The 17846-nt window shown below is 42.3% G+C and overlaps 1 protein-coding gene across 8 annotated transcripts in view; it reads left to right on the top strand.

Annotated features, from left to right (window-relative positions):
• The window catches only part of LOC139535357 (receptor-type tyrosine-protein phosphatase T), a 504254-nt gene that overhangs the window by 378243 nt on the left and 108165 nt on the right, over nucleotides 1–17846 (top strand). For all 8 annotated transcript variants that reach the window (XM_071334697.1, XM_071334695.1, XM_071334698.1 and 5 more), the window contains 2 exons: nucleotides 276–353; nucleotides 559–600. In XM_071334697.1, the coding sequence (XP_071190798.1) occupies nucleotides 276–353; nucleotides 559–600 (120 nt within the window). The remainder of the gene's footprint in view (nucleotides 1–275; nucleotides 354–558; nucleotides 601–17846) is intronic.

Below are 17846 nucleotides of genomic sequence, written 5' to 3'. Positions count from 1 at the left end.
ATACCCTTTGAGTTTCGAAACCTCTTTTGCGAGGTGGACCTGGCCAAGCGGTCAGCAGGAAGCAGTCCACGTGTAAATAGAAAGAGCACAATACAATACATTAAAAACAATCACAATGGTCAACAACATGTTCCCCTATCAGAGCTTTAAAATCAACAAGCGATACCCTCTCCTGCAGTAGAGAGAGTGCTTTGTGTCTGGATATTGCATCCTGTTTGCTGTGTTGCTGTGTCTTCGAGGTCTTTAACATCTCCCCCTTGTGTTTCTCCCCTCAGCATCCCCCTCTCCCTGCTCCTTCTCTGTGCAAGGCAAAACTCTGCAAAGCAAATCCCTTTTGAATTCCTACTACTCAGGTACAGCCATACCACTCTGAAGACGCCTGCTTTGTAGTGTATCTACATAAGGCAATGCCATATTGCTCTTTCTGGTCTCTTCAAAGTAGAACATGTTGAGAAATCAAACTGTAGATTGTAACATTTTCTAGGGTGTACATTTTTGTTGCTTGGAGATCAATATTCACTGTGTCTTCTTCTTTTCCTGTGTCGTGACCGTCTGTAGTGTCGAAGGAGGCTGTTGCAGTCCCTGCAACAGCATCAATCGGTAAGAATCTTCTCTCCATCTATTCTTGCATCTTCTTCCATTATCTTGCTTTCACTTTTCATAGGTGTAGTTTAGATATCTGGTAATGGATTTAACATACAGAAATTCAATCTACACATTTTTTACACTCATATCATATTGAAGACCATTTGCCATTACCACTGAAATAAATCAAACCTAACAGCATGTTAACAAGATACTACAACAATACATAACGTAGTTTTACTACTTATGCGAAACAGACAGCACTCCCAGTGTCAGGCCATGGCCATGCTGCTGGCCCAGGGCAGGCTGGCATAGGTCTAAAAAGAGATCTGCTGCCACTGCCCATAATTACATACACAGGAGTGTGATGAAATCAGATCTAGTGTGTTGCAGCCGGTTGAATACTAATGGACCGGATGTTGCCCCTTCAGTTTGCACACGGCCAGATTGAAATGTCAAATCCATTTCTGACTCTTTTTCCACTCTCTCCCTTGACCCTCCACCTCTTTCTCGAGGCAGATTGACCACCTCTTTGCCAAGTAGGTTTGCTGAAAGCTGAATATATGCTTTTTGGTGCTTTGGTAGAGAGGTAGCTCCACTCTCAGCTGTTTCTCCACCGCCCCCTCCTCAAGTCAACTGGCAGCATCTCTCTCCAATTCATTGGTTTATGTGCTCCAATTCTAGAAGGTTGTTGACGGTATCCCCACCTGTAATTGGTCACCACCTGGTGCATGTTCTGCATGCATGTCGTATACCCACGGTTCCCCATAGTTGACCCGCAAAAAAATCAGCTGGCGGGTGGAATGAAAACATTCTTTCAAACCGTGGGTTGGCTCGCGGTTCAAAACAATTATATTGTGGGCCGTAATTTTTTAAAATCAAAATAATATTTGTTTTACAAACCCAGGAGCGTGTTGTGTTGCATTGTGTTGCGAATTCCATTCTGTGAGCGGTGAGGCAGACATATAGGCTACCAGTCACGCACGCAGTGGATCATGGAACTGTCCATTAGTTGTGTGGTGCTGAAACATATGTCTAATCCCCCCACGTGAGAATATGTTGCCAAATGTACTTTCTCTGGCTAGCCTAGCTCACGCGAAAATGGCTAACGTAGGCCGTAATCAGAAGAAATATTAAGAAAGGTTATGAAATACAACATCCTGGAAACAGGTGCTGTGCGAGTGAAATCTCTGATTTGGTTTGGAAGGATTTTGGAGTCATTGTGGACAAGGACAACAACATGGTAGATGGACACAAAGCCAGCAAAAAGTGAAAGCAGGTTTTTGTTTATGATAGGCTAATTCAGTTTATTATCAATGAATTATGTTAACTCAGCCTTTCGTTCATTTAGTCCATACGCAGGCCATATCAAGTGTAAACCGGTGCGCTGGTATACGCTTGAGTAGCCTAAACTATAGTCTACTAAATAAATGTATTTTTGCAGCCTATATTTGATTCTGGGATTTTTAAAATTTAAGTTTCAATTAAACTATTTGATTATCTTAACAGTATTGAATGTAAAGGTCTTGTTTTGTTATGTCAGCTATATGTTTTCATTAGGTAAGGCTAATTAGAAGGCACATTTTTTCAGTGCGATTTGAGTTGTTAATGTGCTGTATCTCATAAAAAAAAATCATATATCGTTCTTAAGTCATGGCATGGTTTCTTTCTATACAAATGTTGAATAAACATGCAGATAAATTAATTAATGTAGGGAGGGGAATTAATAGCCTACTACTCTGGAGTCATAAAAAGTAAATACATTTGTTATTTGGACGGTCACTGATCATCTCTTGGGAAAACAATTATATGTGGGTGGGTCGGGTTGAGGAGAAAAATCTGTCCTGATGTCGGATATCAGGTGGGGCTCGGAATTTATGTGGCCGGCGTGGGGCGGGTGCGGCTCCAAAAAACGGACCCGTTGCAGGTCTACTTTGTGGTATATCTTTTGTTTGGTCTAAGTCAAGTTTTTGTTGATTACTTTTTTTTAACGGAGCAGATGTTTTGTTTTGTCTGGCCCCCCCGGGTACTGTAAGGTACTGTAAACACACGGTTTGATCTCAAGGCTGTCTGTAAATAGACTTTTTACTGACCTGTGGATCAAAGAGAAGGAGTGGTGATCAGCTGGGTCCTGAAGGTTTTAGATGTTCAGTATTGTTAATCCTGCTTTAGAAGTATCCCTCAGAGCCTCAATCTCACAACCATGTATTTTACACATTCAGTATTGTTACTCCCGCTTTAAAAGTAGTCCCCTGAGGCCCTCATTCTCAAAATATTGCATTGAATATTCTAAATGGTATCCCCTAAGACTCCTAGAGACTCTTTGTTCACCCAATTCATATCCACCAAGTGGGACTACCTGTACTTTGATTGTGATTTTAATGTATTCAAGTGTTTATATTAAAGTTAAAACTGAAGTAAGGGACAGTGAAGGTCTGAGCCTACCATATATCCTCTTCTCGGTAACTGGTGGGAGTCAAAGTGTACCTTCCACAAGCACTGTTGTTGACAGAGAAAATCACAGTAATGGCCAACAGACCCCCTTCTTCACTGGACGGGGGAGAGAAAGCCAGCTCTCAGCAAACAGAGCCAAGCCGGGGGAAAAATAACCTTGTCAAACATTACAGCAGGCAGGGTTTGACAGGCAAGCAAGTCCAAAGTGAAGGCAACATTTATTGATTTCAGCAATACATTTGTACTGCGAGACATACAGTACATTCCATAATCATCAAGTTTCACAGTCAATAATTTAGCTTTGCCTATTCATTTTAGTCTGACACTGTTCTGCTAACGCCAAGCAAAAAGGAAAATAAATAGAGATGAGAGGGAGAAGCAAGAGGTCTTAGTGTGGAGGAAGGAGCTTCTAAAAATCCATACTCATGTAAAGCTTGGCTTAATTTAGCTCTCTTTGTATATCAGTCTTTGGGTTTCGATGGCTCGGGTGTTTCTTTTGCGATGCAAATAGGCATCATTTTGTGAACATTCCATTCCAATCACTGACACCGTTTCCTTAACTGTTTTGGAGAAAGCATGAGACCACAGCTGTTCAACGTGCCCGCTTGCATGCTTAGCTAGTAGTAGTGGTGTGACCTTGAGTCAATTCACTGTATATTGATCATGGGCCAGTTTCTAAAGTGGCATGTAATATTGTTTGCTGCCACTGCAGGCAGTCTATTAGATATGACTGATGATGCTGTACATTTCCATTTTTCCTCTGCTTCTCTATCTCTGACTTAGTCGCAGGCATTTTAGTCGCTCTGCACGTGGGCTGTGTCTTTAGATGTGACTTGTTATCAACACCAAGTAATCAATGCTTCACCAGAGACCAAAGAAGACAGACAGCGAGAAGGAGAGGCTGGAGAGAGTCTGTATCCAGTCAGCTGTGTACTGTCTGTGGGCTGGGCTGTGGGGTGTCGGGCATTTCATTTTTTTATGAGCATGGCCTTATTTCTATTACAGCATATTGGATGACTGTCGTTCATATTCCATTCACCCAGCTCAGTGAAACATTGATAGGTTTAGGCTACGACATTATTTTGCCCTATACCCATCATGAGGTTGCTACAACGAGTCTACAAATGAACGTTTTTAACGTAGGTGCACAGGTTGAGAGACAAATAGGAGTAATCAAGGTGACACACATTCAACATATTCTTGCACGGTCTTGCCTGCATCTAGCCGATCTGGGGTGCTTAAGCATTAGTCCAAAGAGTTGCAAAGCATTCCATTTTGCAACTAAAGCAAACGTTTCTATTGGACAAATTCAGGTAGATCCTTCCCCATTTTTTGTTTCATTTGCTTCCGTTTAAACAACATTTTGCAATAGAATCAGCAGAATGAATACACCCCTGATCACCCGCACACACAGTTCACTTTCATAGCAGCCACATACAGCATCATCAGTTTGCTCGTTGTATAATTCCTTCTCACATCTACACGCTCTCTTCCTCTCACCTTCAGTGCACAACACAACAGCTGTTTGTGACCAGGCACAAATACCTCTCCAAGCCAAACTTTCATACCATGACCGCTAACCGCTACACAGCCTATATCGTTGTTACCATATTAACGTTATAGTAAAAAAAACTTAAACTAATGCATTAGTAAACCCACAATCCAGTCCATGTGTGCATCACGCAGTACAGTTACAGAAAGCAGTTTAGCAGTTACACCGGCATGCCCCGGTATAAATGAATAAAACCGAAAGCTTACCTTGACTTGGAAGAGTTGCCGTGTTGGATAGCCTTAGCCAGCTAGCTCTGTTTGTCAGGTTGTTGAGTAGGCAAAATTAGCTGCATTAGCTAAGTAAGTGAAAGGTAAACTAAAAAGGAAAAAAAATACTAAGAAATATAGCTAGCTCTCTCTCTCCCTCTCTCTGCTGCATCTTCTTAATTTTGTAAGAAATGAATTTGTTTGAAACTTGATCAACTATTGTTTTTTTCTCTCTGAGTCAACTACTCATCACGCTTTACGCACTGCTGGCTAGTGCATTCGGAAAGTATTCAGACCCGTTGACTTTTTCCACATTTTGTTACGTTACAGCCTTATTCTAAAATTGATTAAATCGTTTTTTCCCCTCATCAATATACACACAATACCCCATAATGACAAAGGAAAAGCAGCTTTTTAGAAATGGTTGCAAATGTATACAAAAATTAAAAAATATATATCACATTTACAAAAGTATTCAGAGCCTTTGTATTGAGACTCAACATTGAGCTCAGGTGCATCCAAAAGACCTGTTCTTGAGGATGGAACCTGGTTCATGTTAAAAGAAGGGCCTAGGTATGTTTGGTTCCAGTAAGCTTGCTATTCCTAAGAGCTTTAGAGAATGATTCAATTCTACGGTTGGAATATCATTGCAAATGATTTAAAATCTTCTCCAGACGTATTCTTTAGAATGGATGTACTTTTTAGGTAATTTCAAACGGCATTATCTTGTCCCCGCTCAAAGAGCTGTCCAATATATTTTGTTATGGATGGTAATTATTGCTAATGGTCTGGAGCAGCGTTGTAGCGATAATGTTGCATTGCCGATAATTGAGCTTAATGCGATTTCAGCACTAACCATTAGTCTGCACCTCAGGGAAGAACTGCACACTAAAATTATGAAATGATTTCAAAAGCAATGGCCTTTATCAGAACAACTTCTGCAAAACAGGATGTTCATTTTGAAACATTGTAATTGTATCTATGCTCCCATAGTATCTCTGAGCATCATATTGTACTCATGGTGGTATATTGTACTCAATGTATTTTTTGCTTGGAAATAATATTTCTCAGTATAGCATGTTACAAGCCCTGCGCCCTCATAACCTGAGCCAAGCTTTCCTGCCTTTCTTCACAACAGAGCAATATTCACAACAGAACAACCTGCTCTCTGTGAAACCTCTTTATTTCTGATGCAACTTTTCTACCATGTTTGGCATTCAGATTACTGTAGAAGGAAAGTCAACCTAGTCATAGACTGTTCTCTCTGCTACCGCCCGGCAAGTGGTACCGGAGCGCCAAGTCTAGGACCAAAAGGCTCTTTAACAGCTTCTACTCCAAAGCCATAAGACTGAACAATTAATCAAATGGCCTTCCGGACTATTTACATTGACCCCCACCCACTTTATTTTTTACACTGCTGCTACTCGCTGCTTATTATTTATGCATAGTACTTTAATCCTTCGTACATGTACAAATTACCTTGACTAACCTGTACCTCTGCACATTGACTCAGTACCTGTACCCCCTGTATATAGCCTCGTTATAGTTATTTTATTGTGTTTTTATTACATTTTTACTTTAATTTATTTAGGAAAAACTCTATTTATTGAACTGCATTGTTGGTTAAGGGCTTGTAAGTAAGCAAAAGGTAAGGTCTACCTGTTGTATTCGGCGCATGTGACAAATACAATTTGATTTGATTTGAAGAAAGAACAGACATTTCCTGAAAGGTGATTGACTTTCACCTGACTCTGTCTAACATGCCAATGTGTGTGTGTAAGTCCTGTGTTTCTCACTTACCCAAGGCATGTGATCACATGGAGCCAGGATCAGTGCTCATGCATCTGTGAGCCATGATAATGAAGTCATGAAAAGCACGTGTTCTCAAGCAACAAAAACTTCCCTCTGAGGTCAATAAATGAAATTATTAGCATGAAGATATCGTAATGTAAGTTACAGGCAAGAAGCCACATTGTGAATACATTTCATGGCTGACTAAATGCATATTTGACCTTCAACGCAGCCCCAAGCATTAGCCGCTCGATATGTCAGTAGCTTTTGACGGGATTGAGTCTGTTTATTGGTAATATTCACAACATAATATACCCTCAGGGCTGACACTTTAAGATATGTTCTTGTTGTGGAGACAAAAACTAATTAATAATGAATTTGGAATGGTCTGAATAGGCTGTAGAGGGCGCACTTTGGGTAGGATTAAGTGGACCTCTACCGTCTCTACTGTAAAGTCAGTACCTGCTCCCTGTCCTATGGCTAGTCCTCTCTCCTCACCCACCTCCATGTAAGCAGATGCCAAAGCTAAAAAAACGTAACCACATTACATGCCGGTGTTTATCTCCATCTCACATCAGTAATAGTGATGGGAAATGGAGATGTGTGAGTAATGAGCAGAAATGTAAACACAGCCCAGATAGAACATTACCACGAAACAACATTAATTAGAGTGATGAGTCTGTGCTCCGGGTTGCCAATCAGAACATGCCCCATGGCTAAACACACTGAGTATACAAAACATTGCTCTTTCCATGACATAGACTTGCCAGGTGAATCCAGGTGAAGGCTGTGATCCCTTATTGATGTCACTTGTTAAATCCACTTCAATCAGTGTAGATGAAGGGGGGAGGGGAGACAGGTTAAACAAAGGTTGTTAAGCCTTGAAACAATTGAGACATGTGTATGTGTGCCATTCAGAGGGTGAATGGGTATAACAAAATATTTAAGTGCCTTTGAACAGGGTATGGGTGCAATTGCCAGGCACAAGGGTTGGGACCATAACTGCAACGCTGCTAAGTTTTTCACACTCAACAGTTTCCCATGTGTATCGAGAATTGTCCACCACCCAAATGACATCCAGCCAACTTGACACAACTGTGGGAAGTATTGGAGTCAACATGGGCCAGAATCCCTGTGAAACGCTTTCGACACCTTGTAGTGTCCAGGCCCTGATGAATTGGGGCTGTTATGAGGGTAAAAGGGGGGGTGCAACTCAATATTAGGAAGGTGTTATTAATGTTTGGTATACTCAGTGTATGTAGTTGCTTCACGTTGTGTATTTACGGTATTTTATGTATTACATTGCCATCAACAACAATTTGAAAGTAAGTCCATTATAGCCTAGTTTGTGAACTGACTTGCCTAGTTAATAAAATAAAAAATAAAAATGTGTCTATCAGCTTTCCACATCTGGATTTGGGGATTTTCTCCCATTATTTCTTTCAGATTTTCTCAAGCTCTGTTAAGTTAGATGAGGAGCGGCCGTGAACAGCAATCTTCAAGTCTTTCCACAATTTCCTTTGATCATCCTTGAGATGTCACTGAAACTTGATTGGAGTCCACCTGTGGTCAATTCAATTGTTTGGACATGATTTAGAAAGAAACACACCTGTCTATATAAAGGTCCCACAATTGAGAGTGCATGTCAGAGCAGAAACTATACCATGAAGTCCAAGTAATTGTTCGTAGATTTTCAAGATAAAATTGTGATAAGGCATATATCTGGGGAAGGGTATAAAACAAATATTCCTAGATTGTTGAAAGTTTCAAAAAGCCCAATGGTCTCCATCATTGGGAAATAGAAAAAATATGGAACTACTCGGACTCTGCCAAGAGCTGGCCATACGACCAAACTGAGCAACCGGGCAAGAAGGACCTTGGTCAGGGAGGTGACCAAGAACCCAATGACCGCTCTGACAGAACTACAGAGTTCCTTGACTGAGATGGGAACCTGCCAGAAGGACAACAGTCTCTACAGTACTTCACCAATCTGGGCTTATTGAGAGAATGGACAGACGGAAGCCGCTCCTTAGAAAAAGGCACATGACAGTACGCCTGGAGTCTGACTCTGAGAGCATAAGGCAAAATATTATGTGGTCTAATGAGACAAAAAAGTAACTATTTCGACTGAATGCAAAGCGCTATGTCTGGAGAAAACCAGGCACAGCTCATCACACGTCCAAAACCATCCCTACAGTGAAGCATGGTTATGGCAGCATCATGCTGTGGGGACTGGAAGATTAGTCAGGATAGAGGGAACATTGAATGGTGCCAAATCAAATACAGGCAAATCCTTGATGAGAACCTGCTTCAGTGCACACGACCTTAGACTGGTGGCAAATATTTACGTTCCAACAGGACAATGACCCCAAGCATACAGCCAAAGCAACGTTGGAATGGCTTCAGAACAATTATGTGAAATTCTTTGAGTGACTCAGCCAAAGCCCAGACTTGAATCCCATTGAAAATCACTGGAAACACTTACAGATTGCTGTTCATCGCCACCATCTAACTTAACAGAGCTTGAGAAAATCTACAAGTACGAATGGGAGAAAATCCAGATGTGCAAAGCTGATACAGACGTACCCAAGATGCCTCAAAGCTCTAATCGCCGCCAAAGGTGCTTCTACAAAGTATTGACCAAGGGGTGTGAATACTAATGCAAATTAGATGTTTCCATATTTCATTTTCAATGAATATGCTAACATTTATAAAACAGGTTTCTTTGTATTGGGCTACTGTGTGTAGCTGAGATGAGAAAAACAATCTATGTAATACATTTTGAATTCAGTCTGTAACACAACAAAATGTGGAATAAGTCAAGGGGTGACTAGACTTTCTGAGGGTACTGTATAAGGGCTAGGCCTATACTGTAAATTGCAGTCTGGATGTGCCAAATGTAGTCAATAATAAATATTAAAATCACCACAGTATTGATAAGGCTTAAAAATACTGTATAATTCCAATCAAATTCTAATAAAAACAAAACAACTTATTTTAACCTTTCTGAACCACCCATCCCGGTACCGGGATAATTGTCATCAGCAACGCTGAATAGTATAGCGCCACAAACAAATAATATTACTAAAAATATTTATAATCATGCAATCACAAGTGAAATATACCAAAACACAGCTTAGCTTGTTGTTAATCCACCTATGTTGTCAGATTTTGAAAATATATTTTACAGCGAAAGAAATCCAAGCTTTTGTGAGTGTAGTTTTCAATGCTACATCAGCTAACCCCAAATTAGCATAGTCACGAAAGTGTGAAAAACAATCAAATTCATCGCTTACCTTAGATAATCTTTGGACGTTTCCACTCACGAGACTCCCAGTTACACAACATATCTTCTTTTTGTTCGTTAAATATTACTTTTATCACAAAAAAACGCCATTTGGGTTGTGCGTCATGATGAAAAAAACGACAGCCTCATTCCGGTCCTGAAAGGAAGATGAAAATTTCCAAACATATCAGATTAAAAAATATGACTAAAAATATTTATAATCATGCAATCACAAGTGAAATATACCAAAACACAGCTTAGCTTGTTGTTAATCCACCTATCGTGTCAGATTTTGAAAATATATTTTACAGCGAAAGAAATCCAAGCTTTTGTGAGTGTAGCTTTCAATGCTATAACATTAGCCTTATATTAGCTTGGCTAGCATGGTCACGAAAGTAAGAAAAGCAATCAAATTAATCGCTTACCTTTGATAATCTTCGGGTGGTTCCACTCACGAGACTCCCAGTTATACAACAAATGTTATTTTTGTTCGATAAATTTACTTTTATCACAAAACACCGCCATTTGGTTTGCGCAATATTTTGCGGAAACAAAAGCCTTGTTCTGTTCGACAAATCCCCAAAAGTATCCGAAATGGTCGTAGAAACATTCCAAATGTTTTTTATAATCAAACCTCAGGTTGTCTTTAACAAACATAATCGATAATATTTCAACCGGAGCATAACCTATTCAATAAGAGAGAAAAGGAAAATGGTGAGTTCCTCCTACGCGCGCAGGAAATATTCAGAGGACACCTGACCTGTTTTGAAACATCTCGCTCATTTTTCAAAATAAAAGCCTGAAACTATGTCTAAAGCCTGGTTACAGCCTGAGGAAGCCATTGGAAAAAGAATCTGGTTGATACGCCTTTAAATGGAGGTTAGACAGGTCAGGAAACAACGTTTTTTTAAATTTTTTATATCACTTCCGGGTTACTTTTTCTCACGATTTCGCTTGCAGAATAAATATAATTTTTCTCACAGACAACATTTTGACAGTTTTGGAAACGTTGGAGTGTTTTCTATCCTAATCTGTAAATTATATGCATATTCTACGATCTGGGCCAGAGAAAATTTACGTTAACTTTGGGTACGTATTTTGAAAAAAAAAAACCCTAGCGCTGACCCCTAGCGCTAAGAATTAAATAGGCTATAAATACATTTACAGGCACCATCATTTCTCCCGGTGGGTGTATAATACAGACTAGACAACTTAGACTATGGAGGGTTTTATGAACATCCAAACTTTTCACATGAGCTGGAAAAAGATCCAGACTATGGAAGGTTATGTGACCGACCGTCTCGATTCACATTTGAATATATATATATATTTTTTTACATTGGATAAAAGTAGAGACTGTAGTGTATGAAATGGTATAACATACTACAGTTGAGGAACAATGGGAAAGTAATTCTGCTTTGAAAGTTGATAAACTTGTAACCTTGGCCCTTGAATGTTTTGGTAAACCTACTGGCGAGCTCTTCTTTGTCTACACCCGTTCAGCATCTTTTGCACCCTCTTAAGCCTTAGCCCCACCCATCTATTTAAGGATTCACATGTGAGGCCATGTAGTAAACAACCAAAGATTTCAAGGCTAAAGGCTAGCTTATACTACGGGTGTATTCGTAAATTCAATCTGGAGAGCCAGAGTGCACTCAGAGTGCGCTCTGGACATTCATAAACTAAGAGCATTGTCAGATTGTCTGTTTGTCTGTTTGTAAATTCAGAGCGTTTTGCTCTCAGAGCGTTCAGAGAGCACACTGGACGCTCTGGCCGAGGAGTAGGGTTGATCCAAGCGTTCTGACCTAAAAACAGCAGTCAAGCACTCAAGTTAACTGGCTAACGTTGGCTAGCTGTCTAGCTACTTCCAGACACACATGAGAGAACAGCTCACTCTGACCATTTCACTCACCCTAGCAGAGGTAGTTAGGCTGTAACTGTGCAAGTTATTCTGCGCTCTGGCACACTTAGACGAGAGTGCTCTGAAATCGGAGTAGATAGCCAGATCGAATTTACCAGCTATGTCTATCGACAGTTGCTGCGGTGACATCATGAGCATTCTATTGAAATGGTTACTTTCATAGTGAAGTCTTTTGTTTAGACATGCAGCTAGCTAGCTAGCTAAACAATGAACCATAATCCCAACTCATAATGATACTACCCTATGAATGTGCAGGTAACTAACCAACCAGATTCAATGTTAGCTAGCTAACTTTGGGTTATAACTAGCAATGCAAATGGCTCAGAGATCTGAATAATAACAGCCAGAAGAGGACTGGCCACCCCTCATAGCCTGGTTTCTCTCTAGGTTTCTTCCTAGGTTTTGGCCTTTCTAGGGAGTTTTTCCTAGCCACCGTGCTTCTACACCTGCATTGCTTGCTGTTTGGGGTTTTAGGCTGGGTGTCTGTACAGCACTTCGAGATATTAGCTGATGTACGAAGGGCTATATAAAATAAACTTGATTTGATTTTGATTTGATTTGAATAATATTATGACACAGATCATGCATTAGCTAGTTAGCCAGCCAGCTTATGTTAGCTAGCTACCAAACAGTACACTTTAACTTGAAATGAAAATTACTTTCTGACAGAATTACCCGTATACATGGATGGACGCTTCTCCCGCTCTGTCACTGATGCCATGGTTGCCTTAAGTTTGAAGATGTAATCCGGAGACAGGTGTTTTATACAACAGCCTTCTGGGTGTTCTCTTTTTGACTCCCTCTGCATATTTTCAATCAAACCCCAGAATTGTTTTCCATCTCCTTGGCGATCATACTCTAATTCCACCGGGCATTCCACTGATTTCAAAACTTGGACTTCCAGAAAGTGGAGAGCAACACTTTTGCAGTTCTACTACATGATATTTTTCCAAAAAAGTTGTTTAGCAAAGATGACCTACACATACTGACCAGCTCATGTTATAGACAGAAGTGTGCTATATGGCAGACCAATCCGAAGTCATCTCTCGGCATGTCCAGTCCATCCATTATCTTAGCCAATCATGGCTAGTGGGAAGGTTCCCAGCTTTTTCCGTGGCTAAACCAACTAGGCTTGTAATTTAACAATTTATTTGTATTTACAGATGGCATACAAGTTTGTTATTAAGGCACATGAAAGTTTACATGTTCCAGAAGGCATTTCTGCCAAAAAACTATTTTGATTTAAAAAAATGTTTACGTTCAAATGGCTCTCCTGTGAAATAGTGACCTTTTCCTTAAAGTTTCCTTAAATGAGTCACATATGCACATCCAAACTTTTCACAGGAGCTGGATAAAGATCCAATATAAAGAGAAAGGGGGAATATCCACTTACTATTATACTGCTTGCAAAATGTAATGTTTAATAAACATCATGGAACCATCTTACAGATCACATTAGCACTTCTCCAGAAATAGCTGAATAAATTGCGTTGCATTCAACCCATGTACGTTCTCGTCATAAACACTTGGACGGTGAATATTTAGAATAGGTTTGGTTTTAAATCAAATGAAATGAAATGAAAAATACAGAAACTGTTTTTTAAACCAGCAACAATATAGATAGGACCGGGTCAGCAGCATAATATCATAAATCACATCTCTCGTTTCATTGCACTGTTGGCACAGTGCACACACAGGCCTAAATGTAGGCTTAAATGGAACGAGAATGAAAAGAGTCACATTTGAATGAAAGAAAACAGATTTAATTGAAACTACCAACTGTCGGTCTTTTACCATATACATATTTTATACAATATTCTGCCCATATTTATATTTTTGAAGGAGTTGTATAAACTGATTTTTTAGGTACAGTATGCTATAGGCCTACATAGGCTACTGTAAAATAGAAACACCCTAATATTAATACATGTCATTATTTAGCGAAAATATCAGCAAAACATCGTAAATAATAAAGACCAGGATCAGCTCCTTTTCATCAATAAAAGGTCATGCATAATCTCAAAATGCAGTGGTCACAGGATGTAGTAGCTGTGCTCAAAGATGCCCTCTGGTGGTTAAATTGATCATTAAGGTCAAGTACTGTAAAGCTCTGAACCCTACCACAGCATACCACGCTATACTGCAACTTTTAAATGAGGAACCACTGTATGTGCAAGGCACATTCTCTCAAAAATCTGCCGTTGATATGACATTATAGGAGGACTGAATCGTTTGGAGAAGTCTGTCTTTGGTAATCGGACAAGGGGGGCTCTTTGATAATGGGGACGGATAGCCTACTTAAACAAGCAAAATGCAGGTACTGTATGTGAATTGTGAATAATGAAAAAGAGTGAGGGCACTCTCAGTACACCATTAAAACCCTTTATTCATAGGCTACTTTTGACTAATGGCCAGGATAAAAAGACGCACATATGCGATGCTGCTAATGTTATGCTGATGAATGAGGACCCAAAAGCGACGTAATAGTAACAGAGTCTTTATTCCAGTATTAAACAAATAATGATTCTCCTGGATATAATCAATGGTAATCCAAAACAGGAAACTGAAATCCTCTCGTCAATAGAGAGGAACGCCTGGAGACGCGACCACAGACTGCAGGTCGCTTCGGGAAGGCACTGGCCGTAGCTGACATAGACACCTGCTCACACGCAGCATCTGAAGAAGGCAAAGAACACGACAGGGCGAAACAAGGACACAGGAACAGCAAACATCAAACAAGAATCCGACAAGGACAGGAGCGGAAAACAGAGGAAGAAATAGGGACTCTAATCAGAGGGCAAAACAGGGGACAGGTGTGAAAGAGTAAATGAGGTCGTAGGGAGAATGAGAAACAGCTGGGAGCAGGAACGGAACGATAGAGAGAGAGAAAGAGAAAGAACCTAATAAGACCAGCAGAGGGAAGCACAGGGACAAGACATGATCAAAGACAAAACATGACAGTACCCCCCCACTCACCGAGCGCCTCCTGGCGCACTCGAGGAGGAACCCTGGCGGCAACGAAGGAAATCATCAATCAACGAACGGTCCAGCACGTCCCGAGATGGAACCCAACTCCTCTCCTCAGGACCGTAACCCTCCCAATCCACTAAGTACTGGTGACCACGTCCCCGAGAACGCATGTCCATGATCTTCCGTACCTTGTAAATAGGAGCGCCCTCGACAAGGACGGGGGGGGGGGAGGGAAGACGAACGGGGGCGCGAAGAAAAGGCTTGACACAGGAGACATGGAAGACAGGGTGGACGCGACGAAGATGTTGCGGAAGAAGCAGTCGCACAGCGACAGGATTGACGACCTGAGAGACACGGAACGGACCAATGAACCGCGGAGTCAACTTGCGAGAAGCTGTCGTAAGGGGAAGGTTACGAGTGGAAAGCCACACTCTCTGACCGCGACAATACCTAGGACTCTTAATCCTACGTTTATTGGCGGCTCTCACAGTCTGCGCCCTGTAACGGCAAAGTGCAGACCTGACCCTCCTCCAGGTGCGCTCACAACGTTGGACAAAAGCCTGAGCGGAGGGAACGCTGGACTCGGCGAGCTGGGACGAAAACAGAGGAGGCTGGTAGCCAAGACTACTCTGAAACGGGGACAGCCCGGTAGCAGACGAAGGAAGCGAGTTGTGAGCGTACTCAGCCCAGGGGAGCTGTTCTGCCCAAGACGCAGGGTTTCGAAACGAAAGGCTGCGTAAAATGCGACCAATCGACTGATTGGCCCTTTCTGCTTGACCGTTAGACTGGGGATGAAACCCGGAAGAGAGACTGACGGAAGCACCAATCAAACGACAGAACTCCCTCCAAAACTGTGACGTGAATTGCGGACCTCTGTCTGAAACGGCGTCTAACGGGAGGCCATGAATTCTGAACACATTCTCAATGATGATTTGTGCCGTCTCCTTAGCGGAAGGAAGCTTAGCGAGGGGAATGAAATGTGCCGCCTTAGAGAACCTATCGATAACCGTAAGAATCACAGTCTTCCCCGCAGACGAAGGCAGACCGGTAATAAAGTCTAAGGCGATGTGAGACCATGGTCGAGAAGGAATGGGAAGCGGTCTGAGACGACCGGCAGGAGGAGAGTTACCTGACTTAGTCTGCGCGCAGTCCGAACAAGCCGCCACGAAACGACGCGTGTCCCGCTCCTGAGTAGGCCACCAAAACCGCTGGCGAATAGAAGCAAGCGTACCCCGAACGCCGGGGTGGCCAGCTAACTTGGCAGAGTGAGCCCACTGAAGAACAGCCAGACGAGTAGAGACAGGAACGAACAGAAGGTTACTAGGACAAGCGCGCGGCGACGCAGTGTGAGTGAGTGCTTGCTTTACCTGTCTCTCAATTCCCCAGACAGTCAACCCGACAACACGCCCTTCAGGGAGAATCCCCTCGGGGTTGGTAGAAGCCACAGAAGAACTAAAGAGACGGGATAAGGCATCAGGCTTGGTGTTCTTATTTCCCGGACGATAGGAAATCACGAACTCGAAACGAGCGAAAAACAACGCCCAACGAGCTTGACGTGCATTAAGTCGTTTGGCCGAACGGATGTACTCAAGGTTCTTATGGTCAGTCCAAACGACAAAAGGGACGGTCGCCCCCTCCAACCACTGTCGCCATTCGCCTATGGCTAAGCGGATGGCGAGCAGTTCGCGGTTACCCACATCATAGTTGCGTTCCGATGGCGACAGGCGATGAGAAAAGTAAGCGCAAGGATGGACCTTATCGTCAGACTGGAAGCGCTGAGACAGAATGGCTCCCACGCCCACCTCTGAAGCGTCAACCTCGACAATGAATTGTTTAGTGACGTCAGGAGTAACAAGGATAGGGGCGGATGTAAAACGCTTCTTGAGGAGATCAAAAGCTCCCTGGGCGGAACCGGACCACTTAAAGCAAGTCTTGACAGAAGTCAGAGCTGTGAGAGGGGCAGCCACTTGACCGAAATTACGAATGAAACGCCGATAGAAATTAGCGAAACCGAGAAAGCGCTGCAACTCGACACGTGACTTAGGGACGGGCCAATCGCTGACAGCCTGGACCTTAGCGGGATCCATCTGAATGCCTTCAGCGGAAATAACAGAACCGAGAAAAGTGACAGAGGAGACATGAAAGGCGCACTTCTCAGCCTTCACGTAGAGACAATTCTCTAAAAGGCGCTGGAGTACACGTCGAACGTGCTGAACATGAATCTCGAGTGACGGTGAAAAAATCAGGATATCGTCAAGGTAAACGAAAACAAAAATGTTCAGCATGTCTCTCAGTACATCATTAACTAATGCCTGAAAGACAGCTGGAGCATTAGCGAGACCGAACGGCAGAACCCGGTATTCAAAATGCCCTAACGGAGTGTTAAACGCCGTTTTCCACTCGTCCCCCTCTCTGATGCGTACGAGATGGTAAGCGTTACGAAGGTCCAACTTAGTAAAGCACCTGGCTCCCTGCAAAATCTCGAAGGCTGACGACATAAGGGGAAGCGGATAACGATTCTTAACCGTTATGTCATTCAGCCCTCGATAATCCACGCAGGGGCGCAGAGTACCGTCCTTCTTCTTAACAAAGAAAAATCCCGCTCCGGCGGGAGAGGAAGAAGGCACCACGGTACCGGCGTCGAGAGAAACAGACAGATAATCCTCGAGAGCCTTACGTTCGGGAGCCGACAGAGAGTATAGTCTACCCCGAGGGGGAGTGGTCCCCGGAAGGAGATCAATACAACAATCATACGACCGGTGAGGAGGAAGGGAGCTGGCTCTGGACCGACTGAAGACCGTGCGCAGATCATGATATTCCTCCGGCACTCCTGTCAAATCACCAGGTTCCTCCTGAGTAGAGGGGACAGAAGACACAGGAGGGATAGCAGACATTAAACACTTCACATGACAAGAAACGTTCCAAGATAGGATAGAATTACTAGACCAATTAATAGAAGGATTATGACATACTAGCCAGGGATGACCCAAAACAACAGGTGTAAAAGGTGAACGAAAAATCAAAAAGGAAATGGTCTCACTGTGGTTACCAGATACTGTGAGGGTTAAAGGTAGTGTCTCA

Source organism: Salvelinus alpinus, chromosome 12 (genome assembly GCF_045679555.1).
Source record: "Salvelinus alpinus chromosome 12, SLU_Salpinus.1, whole genome shotgun sequence".
Taxonomy (NCBI): Eukaryota; Metazoa; Chordata; class Actinopteri; order Salmoniformes; family Salmonidae; genus Salvelinus; species Salvelinus alpinus.
Note: the sequence above shows the minus strand (reverse complement) of the source record. Positions and strands in the feature narration are given on the sequence as shown.